The sequence below is a fragment of the Atractosteus spatula genome, chromosome 2, assembly GCF_055471065.1.
Source record: "Atractosteus spatula isolate fAtrSpa1 chromosome 2, fAtrSpa1.hap1, whole genome shotgun sequence".
NCBI classification, from domain to species: domain Eukaryota; kingdom Metazoa; phylum Chordata; class Actinopteri; order Semionotiformes; family Lepisosteidae; genus Atractosteus; species Atractosteus spatula.
The window spans coordinates 44,816,540-44,830,613 of NC_142707.1; the positions used below are offsets into that span (position 1 = coordinate 44,816,540).

General features: G+C 38.7%; 1 protein-coding gene across 4 annotated transcripts in view; it reads left to right on the forward strand.

Moving 5' to 3' along the window:
- The window catches only part of crybg1a (crystallin beta-gamma domain containing 1a), a 50,681-nt gene that overhangs the window by 7,858 nt on the left and 28,749 nt on the right, over nucleotides 1–14,074 (forward strand). For 3 of the 4 annotated variants that reach the window (XR_016093777.1, XM_088928139.1, XM_088928134.1), the window contains exons 2-3: nucleotides 3,927–5,602; nucleotides 9,876–13,965. Coding sequence is in view for 3 of the 4 variants with exons in the window: in XM_088928139.1 (XP_088784265.1) it covers nucleotides 3,927–5,602; nucleotides 9,876–13,965 (5,766 nt within the window). In the remaining variant the exon portion in view is untranslated. Of the gene's footprint in view, nucleotides 1–3,655; nucleotides 3,739–3,926; nucleotides 5,603–9,875; nucleotides 13,966–14,074 lie in introns of those variants that run through there. The other variant, XM_088928128.1, reaches the window with a different exon arrangement.

Genomic DNA, 14,074 nt, shown 5'->3' on the forward strand with positions numbered 1-14,074 from the left:
CCTCTTCATTCCTAAGATAACTTTATCAAAAATCACACATTGCAAGAAGGAATGTTAAGGTCTTTATATCCTATATGAAAGTATGTAAAAAGTTTTAAATTCCTGTAATTTAACTGTGAATTCACTTTGTTTTTGACTGAAATATATTTTTATATAAAAATGTTGTCTAATTAAATTGTTTCCAAAGTGGATGTCTTCTGTTTGGTACATGTGCTGAAATTAAGAACTTTCAGAGATGTGCCATCCACAATATTAATTAAAAACTTTACTTTGCAGTCTTGAATCCTGCTGTGTAATCACTATTTGCATAACAACTTTGATACTTAATACAATGTGAAAATGGAAATGCTAAAGACCTGCAGAAGTACACTGACAGTAATAACACCTGTGTGTAACCCACAAACAAAAACACCACACCTAGTCAGATCTGACATGCGAGTCATTGAGCTATGTACAGTACGTGTTATATATTGTTGATTTCCCTTTGTTTTCCTGCAAGAGAAAGGTAGACATTACAAAACGGTGTTTGTGTGGGGGAAGGTGCCATATCAGTACCAGTGTACCAAAGCTATCCAATCAGACCCCACCATATCACCTGGTCCTCTCTCCATCCACTGTCTGTGCTGATGTACTGTATTGTAGCATGTGAGGTGTGCAAACTTAGCCCCAGTGCACTCACAGCTACTGTATTCCAGGATCATTATTTTATTCTGTCAGAGAGTAAACTACATATTCTTTGTGAAACATTCAGTCGCTTGAGAATGAGCAACTTTTGTCCTCAAAGGCTGTATTTCATTCCACCTCAGATTTTTCCTCATTGAATTATTTATATAGTCACAACACTTGCTTTCTTCAGTCTTTATCCTGTAGCTACTGTAATTGAAACATACTTAAAACCTGCAGGAGTCCAGGCCATGAAAACTTAAGATATCCATCTCTGCCTTACAAAAGGGATACTGGTTATTTTCAAAGGATTTAATACAACCAATGACCATCAGCCTTCTGTTAAAGCATATTATTTGAAGTCTGTATTTCCTCCAGTTAAGAACTGCTTAGATAACCTATGATGCATTTCAATTTGGAAAGTTAAATTGCAGAAACTGGCTTTTGTTCTTCATTCTGATGGTAAATAAACCGGCAGTTTACTTATGTAGCAGGCTGTGGAAATTTGTACTCGTAAAGAGTTCATCTTTATGCAGTGCTTACAGTACATAGTTGAAACAGGCTGTTGGTTAGTTGTCTGAGCTGTTCCTATCGTCCCTCTACTACTGAACCCTCGAGCGAGTTACCTGAGCGTCCAGTCCTCATTGACACGAAGTATGCATAATCATTTCTTGAAGGGCTATTTTGATTTTGAATTGCCCATTTTGTTGTTGTTGTTGTTTATGGTTTGTCAGACACCCTAAAGACAACTTTACTGTATCTGTCGAATCAAGTTAAGGGGTGGAGCTGATGAATTTGAATGTTCTCGTCTTCAATTATTTAGAAACGTACAGAATGTGTACTGACGCCACTGAAGGTTCGTTCATTTAACTGATTTTTTACTGCAGAAGAGGGAAACCCGAGGAGCTGCGTAATATGGTAAGAGTTTGTTTATTGTTGACGTTAATAGTTACTAGTGTATAGTTTAAATTGGGACTTTTCAAAAGAAATCGTGTCCGGACTTGTGGCAGCGCAATCAAAGACTAAATGTGGGGTGTGAAAAGTTTTGGGAGCGGTAATGATTTTTTTTTCCAGGGCATTTTTAGATTCTGTTTTATTATTCCCTTACCATCTTAAAAAAAGATTCATTTCATTTTTTGACTGTTTAATATTACATACCATGGCTGATGAACAATATAAACACTTGTTCTGTAGAAGTTACCGTAATGAGAAGTTCTAATTTACCATTGTAATAGATATTTCTTAGTTTTCTAATTTTCATTTGTAGCGTAATATATATATATTTTAAAAACGTGTGTTTTTTAAAATGATACAGTTTTAATACAACACACTGGTATTAATTTAAATATCAAACAACATTAAAGCTGCGTCGGTTTCATTTCAATAAATGAAAATGGGTTTTAACATTTAAGGCTATACGCTTTTATACAGCATGATTTAACTTTTTACTGATAGGTTTCAACATTAAATTCTGAACTATGCATCTGAATTTCTTTAACCTACTGACAGCTCAAGACTTGATTCATGACAAGTTTAAATATATTAATTTTTGTATCCGCATATCGCTTTTCACGGTAAGAGGCGCCAAAAGAGATGTACACACGGAGGTGTCCAATTCATGTCTTGTTTCAAATGTGCAACTTTCAACTTATTTCAAATGGTTTAAAAGTTAAACTTCACAGTGCAGCCTATCAAAAAGTACTTGCGCCAAAAAGTGCATAGTAGTGATCATGTACGTACAATGAATCAATAAAATAGTTCGCTTTTACCTTTTTTACCATGCCTTCATAGAGGTCACATTGTATTTTCACTTAACACCGCTGAAAAACGTAATATCTTTATGAAAGCACATAACATTATTTTTATTTATTGCCAAGGTATAGAATCGATATTGGTATTGAGCTATTGCGTCCTGATATCTGAACAGATGCGGTCGCCAAGTGCAGGTAACTTCTCGATTTGCAAGAACTCAGGAACGACAATCTTGCGCCTCGTGTGCTGTTTCCCTTGACATTTTGAATGGAGTCTGCGCCATCCTGCACTAATTATTAACTTTCCTGCACCCACCTCAGGTTTCACTGCTCGTGTCTGCTTTCAATTCAAGCGAATCTCTCACTTCCGCCAGTCGCACTCCGCAGATAACTCTCGCAAGCATGTTGTAAAGGTAAAATGGTTATCCGAATTCGCATGTTGTGATAAGACATGTCTGGGATGAATAATGCGTCTTCGGAGGTTATTCGTTCACCGTTTCCTTCGGCAAAGGTGTTCCATTTGGAATGTGTTCAGTGAACAGGAATACAGAACTTAATTAGTGTGAGTCACCTGTGCTGTGAACAAAACTGTAGGATCTCAACTTTTTACTATTGCAATAGGTAGAAACACGTTGCTAAGTGCCAGTACAAAAAGGAGCAGGCGGTTACATACTGTATTCGTCTGACTTGTGTGACTTTGCTGCAGTACGTGTGTAGAACAATGAGACAATCTGTACTTCAGTTGTGAAGGAAGTCGCAGAGAAGGAATCACATAAAAGCGAAAACAATAGTTATTATAAAAGTAAGTACTATCAACGCTGTTGCTGTTTTCAGTTCTTGTAAACTACGTATTTTGGATTGGAAATTTTAGCAAAAACGTTCACCAATAAACTATTTATAAAGCCACTTTTAAGGAATGTCTGAAAATGTAAGGCATTTTGCTGGCTCTTTTTTTCTGTGTTCTTAAACTGTTAATCGGACTGCAAGCATGTTTTATATCTCATCGTCCAGTAATTGTTCAGTTTCATTGCTTATATGGGTATTGCAATGTATGTGCTTGCACTGTGTGGTGTGTTTCTATATAATTTGGAATGTTTAGTTTTATTTGGTTACTCTTTTGTGGAACTTGAGTAAGTTTATGACTGATCTATTTCTTAATGTAAAGTATGCATACTGTATTTGTGTTTTCTAGATAAGTCATGGCTCTTCAGATGAATAAAACTAACATGCCATTTGTTACACAGTGAAACAGAAATGCTTTGCATTTGTAATTCAGAATATTTGAATGGACTGGCTTCTAAAGAGTCCTCTTTACCAACCCTATGTAAGTGAAGGGAAGGGGAGACACTATCACAGATAGCTTTTTATTGGTCCTTTGTGTGTCAGAAAATTATTGAAGACTTTTGTTAAAGGTGTACTAGCTGCAACCGTGAAAATGATTTCAATAGTGACAATATATTGCATACACTGTTTTTTCACAGTACTTAGACTTCTGTTTATTTATCTTTACAGTCACGGAATTCTTCAGAAGAGAAGTCTGGAGTCTTTGAGCGCCTGGGAGGTTTTTTTACTTCCAAGAGAAGAAAGAGCAGAGGCTCCTCTGAGGTGTCTGATGCCCCAACAGAAGACAGGACTCCTGGGGTGGAAAACATCACGAAGAGTAGCGAGAAAGAAGGGCTCAAACCAGCTGTAGATGATTCCCAGTCGGAGGCTCAATATATGTCAAATGTGTCCGGGGAAGAAGTAGAAAGCATAAGAATATCTCTGTCCGACGTGGGAATACGGGGATCTTTAAAAAGCACCACTACAAAGCAGGCCGGCTCACATTACAACAGTAAAGAGGCATCTGACATTCCACCTCCTTCAGAAAATGATAGCTGTGGAAAAACAACCTTAAGCAGTGTACCGGTTGTTAAGGTAAACTCACAGACCACAGCGTTGGCTGCAACTGAAGAGTCTACAGAGGTAAAGAACGCCAAACATCCTTCCAGGAAGGAATCAGATTCTGAATCGGAAAAGACAGGAGACACATCCAAGAAGCTTAAAGTTTACATAGAAGAGACAAGTGTAAGCAGTAGTCCCGAGAGCTCGAACAGGCAGGTCTTTCAAAAAACACTGAAAAGAAACTTTGAGATTGTGTCCAGACCGGGTACGAAATCCAAGGAAAACACGGAGACAAAGGATTCCGGATTAGAAGAACCTTCCGCCGCTCAGACATCCGAGAGCAAATTAGAATCTCTAACAAACATACAGCACTCGGCAGCTCAGGAAGGCTCCCTTAATGAATCATTTTCTCCCCTCGCGGCTCAACATCCTGAACAAGAGGCTCTAGGAAAGGACCTTGAAGTCAAATCCCCAAAAGAAGCTAAAGTTTTTACTGTAGAGGTGTACCTGCAGTCTGAGAAAGAAAGTGTACCTGATCTTTCCGCGGAAGGGCTAACGGTGGTGGAAACTGAAGCCATGGGGAAGAAAACAGTCAATGACAAAAGCAGGCGCAATTTGGGGAGAAGAAGGTCCCAGAAATCCCATGAGAGCCCGCAGTCGCCTGAAGAAAAAGCAGACGGTGGCTCAAGCAAGAAAGATGCCCACGAAGACAGAAGCCTGGGAGCCACTGAAGAGCTTCCTCAGAAAGAAGCTGAAGCAGAGAAGCGCACGTTAAAGTGTCAAGAGGCTAGGGTGGAAACTAATTTGAGTGTAACATCAAAAACAATTAAGCAACGACACCCAAGCCTTGAGGCATCAGTTCAAAATTCGGAGAATCAAAGCTCAGTGCCGTCTGAGCATGTGTTACCTATTACTGTCCACGAAGAGGGAATGGATGTTGTATCAGGCAGACTCTCAAATCAGACTGAGACAGGATCTTGTGGCAGCAAGCCAACTGCTGCTGTACCTGCACCAGAAACCTCGTGGGTGGGAAAGACAAACACTGCAGAATGCTGGGAAGGTGGTCAGAATTCTACTGGTGTTGCGTGTGCAGAAGGTCTCTCCTCGGAGGGGAGGACCACAACCCCTCCTTCCGAGTCCGGAAGCAAGTCTTTGAGAGCACCACATGGTGAAACAGTTGCTTCCAAAAAAGTAGAGCTGAAACCTGAATTGGGCCAGGATGGAGCTGAAAGCACTGGGAAGGCTTTGAAGAAAAGCAAACCAGAGGTAGCAGCCAAGACCCCCCTAAAATCTGAAGTGAAACTGTAAGTATGCACCTGTGTGTGTTGTGATGAATGTGCAAAAAGCTTCTAAACTTTAAAAGTGGGCTTCAGTTTTATTGTCTATTGAAGATGAAATATAAAATATATTTATTCAGTGAGTCATCATTGAAAGAACAGTTCAGTGTTGTTCATATTTTAAAAAGTAGCAGTTTTTTAATAAAGATATCTCCCATCAATATAGCAACGTTTGCCTTTTCCCCTTTTCCATTGTACAAGGGTAGCTCTCTTGGGATTTCGTTTAATCTTTATTCAAGCAAAATTTCAATGCAAGTGTAAGAATATAAGTAAATCAGTATATGTATAGGCTTGTTCTTTTTTATGACATTAAAGGTCATCAAGCATTAGCATACCAGCAAAATGAATGCACTCATTTGATTTTTTGAATTGCTTTTGAAAACATTTTTCCAAATAAGAATGAATCTAAATAGCAGAAAGTTGTAGTTAATTATATTCTACAGCTTAAGATTCCCCAGTTCTCAATCTTGTGTTTTTGAAGTTTGTTATTGGTAACCAGATTTTCCCTTTCTACTACTAGTCACAGTATGTTAATGATAGTTTGTGTAGCCACTACATTGAAATGTCAAGCAAATAAGAAAACAAAGTCACTGATTGTTTTATCTCTGACTATTGTCTGTTACAGTGCTGAATAACATGCACCTGTGAGTCTGAATAGAGGGTTGAATATCATTTTTTGTTTTTCAGTGGTTAACATTAAATAAGTGACTATACCTAAACAGAGTAGTAGAATACAACCTGATGAGCTACATTATATTTCTTAGAATTTTATTGTAACAGTATTATTCTAGTCATTGGTGGCAGTATTTTGATGTAGGTATTTTGAAGTGTGGTTGTATTGTAGTTCACATATACAGTAAATATATGAAATATGAAAATTGCATGCCTAAATTGCACACCACTTACTGTTTTAACCTAATACAAGTTAGAGACCATTTTGAATTAAAATTCCAGAGGTTTATAATGCATCTGTATTTGAAAACCTGTATTTTTTTGGATGATGGCATGAGACCTTCATGAAATTTTCATTATGTTGATTTTATCCCATCTTCAATGTAGACTAAAAGTCTTTGATTGTAAGTTAATATTGGTTCTGATAAAGCCAAAGTAACACTTAGCAATAACTAAATATCCCAATACAATGCAGGACATATATTTTACTTGGTAAACAGAACTGTAGAATGTGGTAGATGCTTATTTTATAAGGTAGGAAATTAATTAGCAGTAAGAATGTAGGTAAAGGAGTTCAATTTGGCTAAGCTGTAATTGAAAAAAAATACATTTTCAAATCTGTGCAAAGATATATTTTGAACCTCTCGTTGATTTGGTGTTAAGTAGAAATGTGTATACTCACAAGTTAGCACATGCTTGTTTTAATGAAGTATTCAGACATTTCTTTTGTCTGCCATTAAAGTGAAAGGAATGTACTGCAGAATAAAAAAGACAAATGGGTATGCATGTTGTCAGTTTAGGTCAATAGAAAGTCTTAAAGTCTTTTTAAAAATGAATTCGGTACAACTGCCTTTGACATAGTAAGGCTACATAATATATAAAAACAGTATATGAAATAAGTTGTTTCATTTCAAGGCTGTACTCTAAAACTTTAACATGGGTCCCTATGTGCTAAATGAAGAATTAAAGATGAATTTCAGAAAATCTGAAAAATCGGTCATCCTATATGATAATTATTTATCTGTTGGACTATTTATAGTTATATACAATAATAAATACGTTTACTGCATTGTGTTATCCATCTAGTGTTAAGGGAAAATAAATGCTCAAATGACTTTTAATTGCACACTATTGAACGACCTTTAATAACTTAAAGGACGCCAAGCAACAGTCAGACTTATAATTGATCATTTTCTGTTGTGCTCGGCACAAAGATGTATCATTAAATGCAGGTGACAAAGTAATTATTCTTTAATAATCTCTATACACAAAACAAACAGAGAGGATGTGGGATTAAATGTAGAATGCTTAATCATTAATCTCTTGACTGATTTTGAAGTATTTTGTGTTGACAGAAACATCATTTTGTTACACTGTAGTTGATTCACATCTTCAGTGTCCACAAAAAGCAGCCATGTCCTGGAGTGCTGATTCTTGTTCAAAGGGTTTGGGGCCTTTTTTCAACACGTGTTTTGTTGTTAGAAGGATAAAGTTTTGATGTCTGAGTGACAAATTGAATGGCGCTTAAGATGGGCTGTGTGAGTAATTCCAGATCAGATGTAATAAAATTCCGTCCTCCCACAATTCCTTCATTAGTAATAACTTCTTCATGGCAGTGTTTTGAGCTTGAATAAAGCAGCACTGGCACCTACAGTGGGCAGTAGAAGGAAGTTGTCTGCATTTTTCCTGGGCTAGAAGAAGGAGCAGATGCTTCCCTCAGTGTAACAAATGCAAAGATATGTAGGATTTCATTTGCTTACAATTTGTTTTTAAATTGCATGGCCTACATGTTTTGCAAATGAATTATTTTTGCTGTTACATTTTTTTATTTTCTGTAGCTCATGTTGAAAAACTGGGTGGCACGCTGACACAGTGGTTAGCACCCGCTGCCTCGCAGCTCTGGGGCCCCGGGTTCAATTTCTGGGGTGGCCTCTGCGTGGTGTTTGCATGTTCCTCCCACGTTTGTGTGGGTTTCCTCCCACAGTGAAAGAACATATTGGTAGGATAATTGGCTCCTGGGAAAACTGGCCCTGATATGAGTGTCTCTGTATTTATGTGTGCGAGCACTGCAGTGGATTGGTGTCCCATCCAGGGTGTGTCCTGCCTTGCACCTGTTGTTGGCTGGGGTTGACTCAGCCAGAAGCCCTGTGTAAAATAAAGAGTTTGGATGTTGAAAAACACCACTTACTGGTGGCCTAGTGGTTAATGTTTGATAGTATTCTTTTAATGTTTCTACCTGTAACATAAATATAAGTTTGTACATACTGTAAGTAATTTATATCATGTGTTTTTAAAGCAATGTGCATTCTTTTAAAGTATGTGCCTTCCAATTAAACATTAAAGTGGTTGAAAATAATAAGGTATAACATTACCTACAGTAATATAATATAGGTAATAATATAGTATTTAGAAGGTAAGACTCATAAGAAATGACTAAAATATAGAAGTTAAATTATATCTGTAGAAAAGGGAATAAATGGGCTTCCTTTGTGATAATTCTTCCTTTCTCAACATTCCTTGTAGCATTTTGCATACATTTTGGCTATAAATGTCCTGCAGTAGAATCTGCAGTCACTGTGCTATAGACACAAGATAGTTTAGGCCTACAAAAGCATGTGGAACCTGTGTATCAAGCTAAGCTAAACATGTCTGCTGGAGCTGCACTTGTGTTTTAGCTGACATATTCCACACACTTCTCTGCTCCATTCCACAGCTTAGCGTTCTCTCTTTCCCATCACGCCCCTATTTCTCCTTTTGCTGTCACACCCATGCCTAGAGGACAATCAAAGCCTTAGCTTTACTGCCCTCTCAACAGAAGAAAGCTCTTTATTAAGCAGACAGCACCATTTAAACATATTAAAATATGCCTTGTCATCATTTTAAGTATGTTTGAAAGGCAGTTTTCAGTCATTAAACAAAAATAGAACAACTATAAATAAGGTTTTTATTTTGAAGAGAATAATTTATCAATTATTTTAAGGAGTGGTCAGAAGGGGGTTAAACATAAAGCAATTATTCTAATGAACCTGTAATGATTAACATTAGAGACAATGCTCAGATATGCTATGTTTTATTCATATAGCTTGGTGTTTTGTAAAAAACACCCTTACAGTGGTATTCACTAAACAGATGAGGACTTGTTTGCAGCCAATAAACTTTTTTTAAGCTTATTTCTTTTTTGTATGTTTTTCTGGATCTTGGACATATGTGAGATTGCTTGGTTACTAACTGGCAAGTAAAGCCCATTCGTGAGAGAAACATTTCATAACGAAGACTGGGATACAGTAAGCACAATGTAAACCAACTCCAGGTTCTCTCAAAGTAGAAGATTCCTGACTCTTAGAAGATTATTTTTTTTAAAACAGACATACTGTATAATGAGTGAGAACTCATCTATCAGAAATACTTTATAAAAGCTTTTTTTTTGCTGAAGGTTCTAAACTTCCAGTTGTATGTTGTAGATATTTGTTACATGTACATATACTGTATTTTTGATACTTAATTTCTGCTCTGTTAACTTTTTTCAAGGTGGATATGAAACACTAATGTTGTTTTCTTTAATCTGCAGACCACCCAGTTCCAAAAAGGTTGAAATTGAATGCAAGGAAACTAACCCGACTGAGAAGATAGGCAAGGTTGGAGAAAAAATAAGCTTGTTTGAGAAAAACACAACAAGCTATGCCAAGAAAGATTTTCATGTCGTAAAGAACATAGCTTGCTCTCCAAAAATCCCTACAAAATATACTGGTCAGGTGAAACTGAAACTACAGAAGTCTTCTCAGAGCACTGCGATGGAGGGAAAAAAAACTGAAGTCGTCCAAGTTGACGGTCAAAATAAAATTGATGAAGGAAGCTTACGAACTGAAAACCAAAGGTCTCCTTTATCACCCACCAAACTGTCGGGTCGCAAAGATAAAACAGGGAGCGCTAGTTCACCCAGGTTAAAGCAGCCATCCTCCCCCACTGAATCGGTTTCAAATATTAAGGCGGGTGGTACACGGATGAAGAGTCGTGTGCAGACTCCTACAGAGAAGTACAGTCTCGACTCCTCTGAAAAGGGGGAGCATCCAGTTAGCATCTTACCACAAAAGCCAGACAAGGTGCAGAGGGAAGATCCCACAGATTCTGTTGTGAAAGAACAACCTACTGCAGGTAAAATGGAAGCCGTGAAGTCAAAGATTCCCAAAAAAACATTGTCAGAGGGGACTTCAAAAATACCACTTTCTTTGCCTTCTGTAGAGCAGAGTGAGCCAAATGCTCAAACTGAAGAAGAAAACCTTTCCAAACCTAGCAACATGACTGGGAAGCAGCACCCTGCTGTGCCAGTTGATGAAAGTGAAAGACAAATACAGGCTAAGGAAGTCAAGGTGATAGGTTCTAACAGATCAACTAGTACCCAGGAGACAATATTAACCTCCCAGAGTCCAGCAACTACCCTGCAGAGAGAACAGGAGTTGGGCTCAGAGGTCAAAAGCCAGAAAACTAAAGAATCTACTACTTCTGTAAACCAAAGCATGGAATCCTCTCCTTGTGATAACAAGCTGGAAAAAAGCTCCAGAACTGGAAAATCCTTGCTGAAACCTATTGAGCAAGAAGCAAGGATAGGCACTGTGCCTGAGTTACCTAGGTCTGTGCAGCATGAAGATACTACAGACTTAGCTCCTGATGTAGAACGTTTGTCTCTAAAAGATAATTTACCAGAAACATCAGAACAACGTCCCTCCATTTCATCTGAAATGTTAGAACACCATAAATCAAGCCAAGTTAAATGGGATGGCAGCCAGACAGCTGATCTAAACATCACACTGCCAGACTTGATTATAAAAGAAAGCAAATTTCCTAGCACTGATGAAAAGACTTGTGTTGGAGTGCTAGAACCGGGACAGAGAAGCCCTGTTAAAGAACCCACTGATATATCACAGGCTGGGAGCAAGCTGCCTAGGCCTGTTCAGAAGAGTGTCTCAAAACAGCAGAGTCAAAGTGAAACTGCTGGTGGAGGAAGTGATTCCCCTACATCGCCTCTGAAGACTCGCATTGAACAGAAATTTGACAGCAAAGATTTACAAAATCAAAATGATGAGCTGCAAAATGACAAAGCACACAATGACAATACTTTCAGCCCAAGTGTTAGAGACATGCCTGAGACCGATTTTGTCAGTACTGGACAGAAGAGTCCCATCAAAGACACGGCTGATGCATTACATATTGGAAGCAGACTCCCAAGGCCTATTCACAAACTTCTGCCTAAACAGAAGTCTAATGGTGAGCCTACTGGTGTTGAAGAAATTGTTGAAGCTCCTGAACTTCTTATACCACCTCCTATGAGACAGAAAACTGACGTACAGTTAGAAAGCATGCTGCACGCACCCAGTGTTCAACATTCTTCTGCCCAGCAGTCTAATATCATTCCACAAGAGGCAAATGAACAAAATACTTCTATAGGAGACAATACCAACAATGTACTCGACAGTAGTGATGCTAAAAGGGAGCTGATTGAACCTGTGAATAAAAATAGTACTAACAAACAAACTCCCAGTAGTTTGGAATTGGAGGTTAAAGAACTGACAAAGACTGAACAGCAAAGAGTAGAACAGTTCGGCAGTATTACTGTAAGTGCTGAAAGTAAAGTGTCTGAGTCTGGTCAAGCAAATAATACTGAGATGCAGTCTGAGCGTGCTACTCTCAAAGAGGAAAAAGGTTTTCCTGAACCTGACAGGAATACCAGCACGATTAGGACTGATAAGAAGACTGATGGAAGCAAAGGTGCTAAAACTGAATTTACAAAACCTGAGCAAGCTAAAGCTGCTATTGTAGGATCACAGTCTCGGGGAAATTTGGCTACTGTCGAAGAAAAACATAAGGAAGAAAATGTTGTGAATGCCTTGGAAGCTGTTGCACCTGTCCAAAACCAAAATGTGGTACCTATATGTGAATCAGCAACACAAGCACGTGAAGGATCCCAGCTTACAAAGCAGAAGCCCTCTATTATAGATGCAAATAGTTCAGTTCAGAACAGACTGACTAACGCACAGCCTGCGGACTCTGATGTAGCTATGCAACATAATACAGAAACGTCAATGATCAATTCTCATGTTCCCTTAAGAGATAGTGTGGTTTCAGAGAAGCCATCTGACCGTCTCATGATTCACTCTAGTACTGAGATTTCTTTGTTAGTGAAGAAATGTAAAGATGAAAAGACAGACACATCTTTGAATGATGGAACTACAGTTAAAAAGAGAGGTAACTCTGAGCTTAATGAAGATCATAGGGTTGTACCCATTAATGCATCAGAAAAAATTGTGAAGGACAATGTATCTAAAGAGACAGTGAAGACTTTAGATGATGATTCACATAGTGTAGTTGTAGTTGAAAATAAAGCCACCCAGCCCGCTGTAGCTAACACAAAGGCTGTACACTGCAGTCCTTTGGACTCACTTGCAGAATCAGGGGTTCCAGTAAAGGGTAGTGCTAAATCTAGTTATTGGGATGAGAAACCTTTATTACTCAAAGAGACCGATTCAAAGACTGTGCTTAAAAGCACAAAGGACATTACAGAAGGCAAACAGAATACAGCCACACCACAGTTTACTATTGGAGCAAAACGCCCTTTTCCTCCTGAGACCGTAAAGGGTAATGCATCAGTTAAAAAGGAAACCCCATCGAGTTGGTTAGATGTGGACAATAGTTTTGGAAAAAAACAGACAAAAAAGGAAGGGAAGCTGAACACATCTAAAAGTGAAGACAGGAGTCTGGATACGTCAGGTGATTTTCAGGACTTTATAGAGAACATCAAGAACCTTGGCAGCCCCTTTTCTTTGCCACCAAAAAAACACAAAGGTCTCAAATCACTGTCACCCCCATTTGCCATGCCACCCATAAAAGAAGACAGATTCGAGAAAACCTTAGATCCAGATTTCTTCAAATTTGGTCTGGGAAAAAAAGACGGACTGAAAGACCCGACTCCAGCAATGTCAGTCAAGCTGCAAAGCAGTGAAGCAAAAAGCAAATTTGCGCCCAAGCGTGTAACTGCAGAGCAGAGCATGCTTTTTAAATCCCTTCTGCCGTTGAGCAAAACCACAGGTCAGGAAACTAAAATGGCTGAGAGCAAAGAGAAGGAGACTCAGGAAGATCTAGGGAAAGCAAAATCTCGTCTCGAGAGAAGTTCTGTACTTGCAAGCCTGCTGAATTCCTCAAGTACGTCAAAAACAAATCTGCCAGACACTAGTACAGGACCTGGCAGTGTGGTTTCTCCTTCTACTGCCCAAGCAAAATCACTGCTGGCAACACAGTCCAGCACATCCTCACCTTTGCCTAGAACAGACGTGGGTGGGAGGGCTCCAGAGTTTGAGAAACCACTATCTGCAGCAAGTGACTCACTCTCCCTCCCCTCTGATTTCCCAACCCTGTCGTTTTCTGATGTCAAGTTGCCAAGTTATTTGGAGAAGTACCTCCAGCCAGACAGTGCAAAAGCTGAACTCAGCTCGGAAACTAACCTCCAAATAACAGAAATGAATGTGCCTAAATTTGGAATGGAGTTTGGTTACAGCACAAGTCACAGTAGGCTTGATAATGGACCTCTGGACCTTCCAGGATCAATCAAACCAAGCCTCTTCGAAGCAGCTCAAACTCCACTGCCTTGCATTCCAGCAAACACTGGGGTGAGATTTTGATATGAATCATTTTACATCAACTCCAAATTCATCTATATGTGCAGATATCTACTGTATGTCTATGATGCTTAGCAAGTTTTATTGGTGGATACTAATA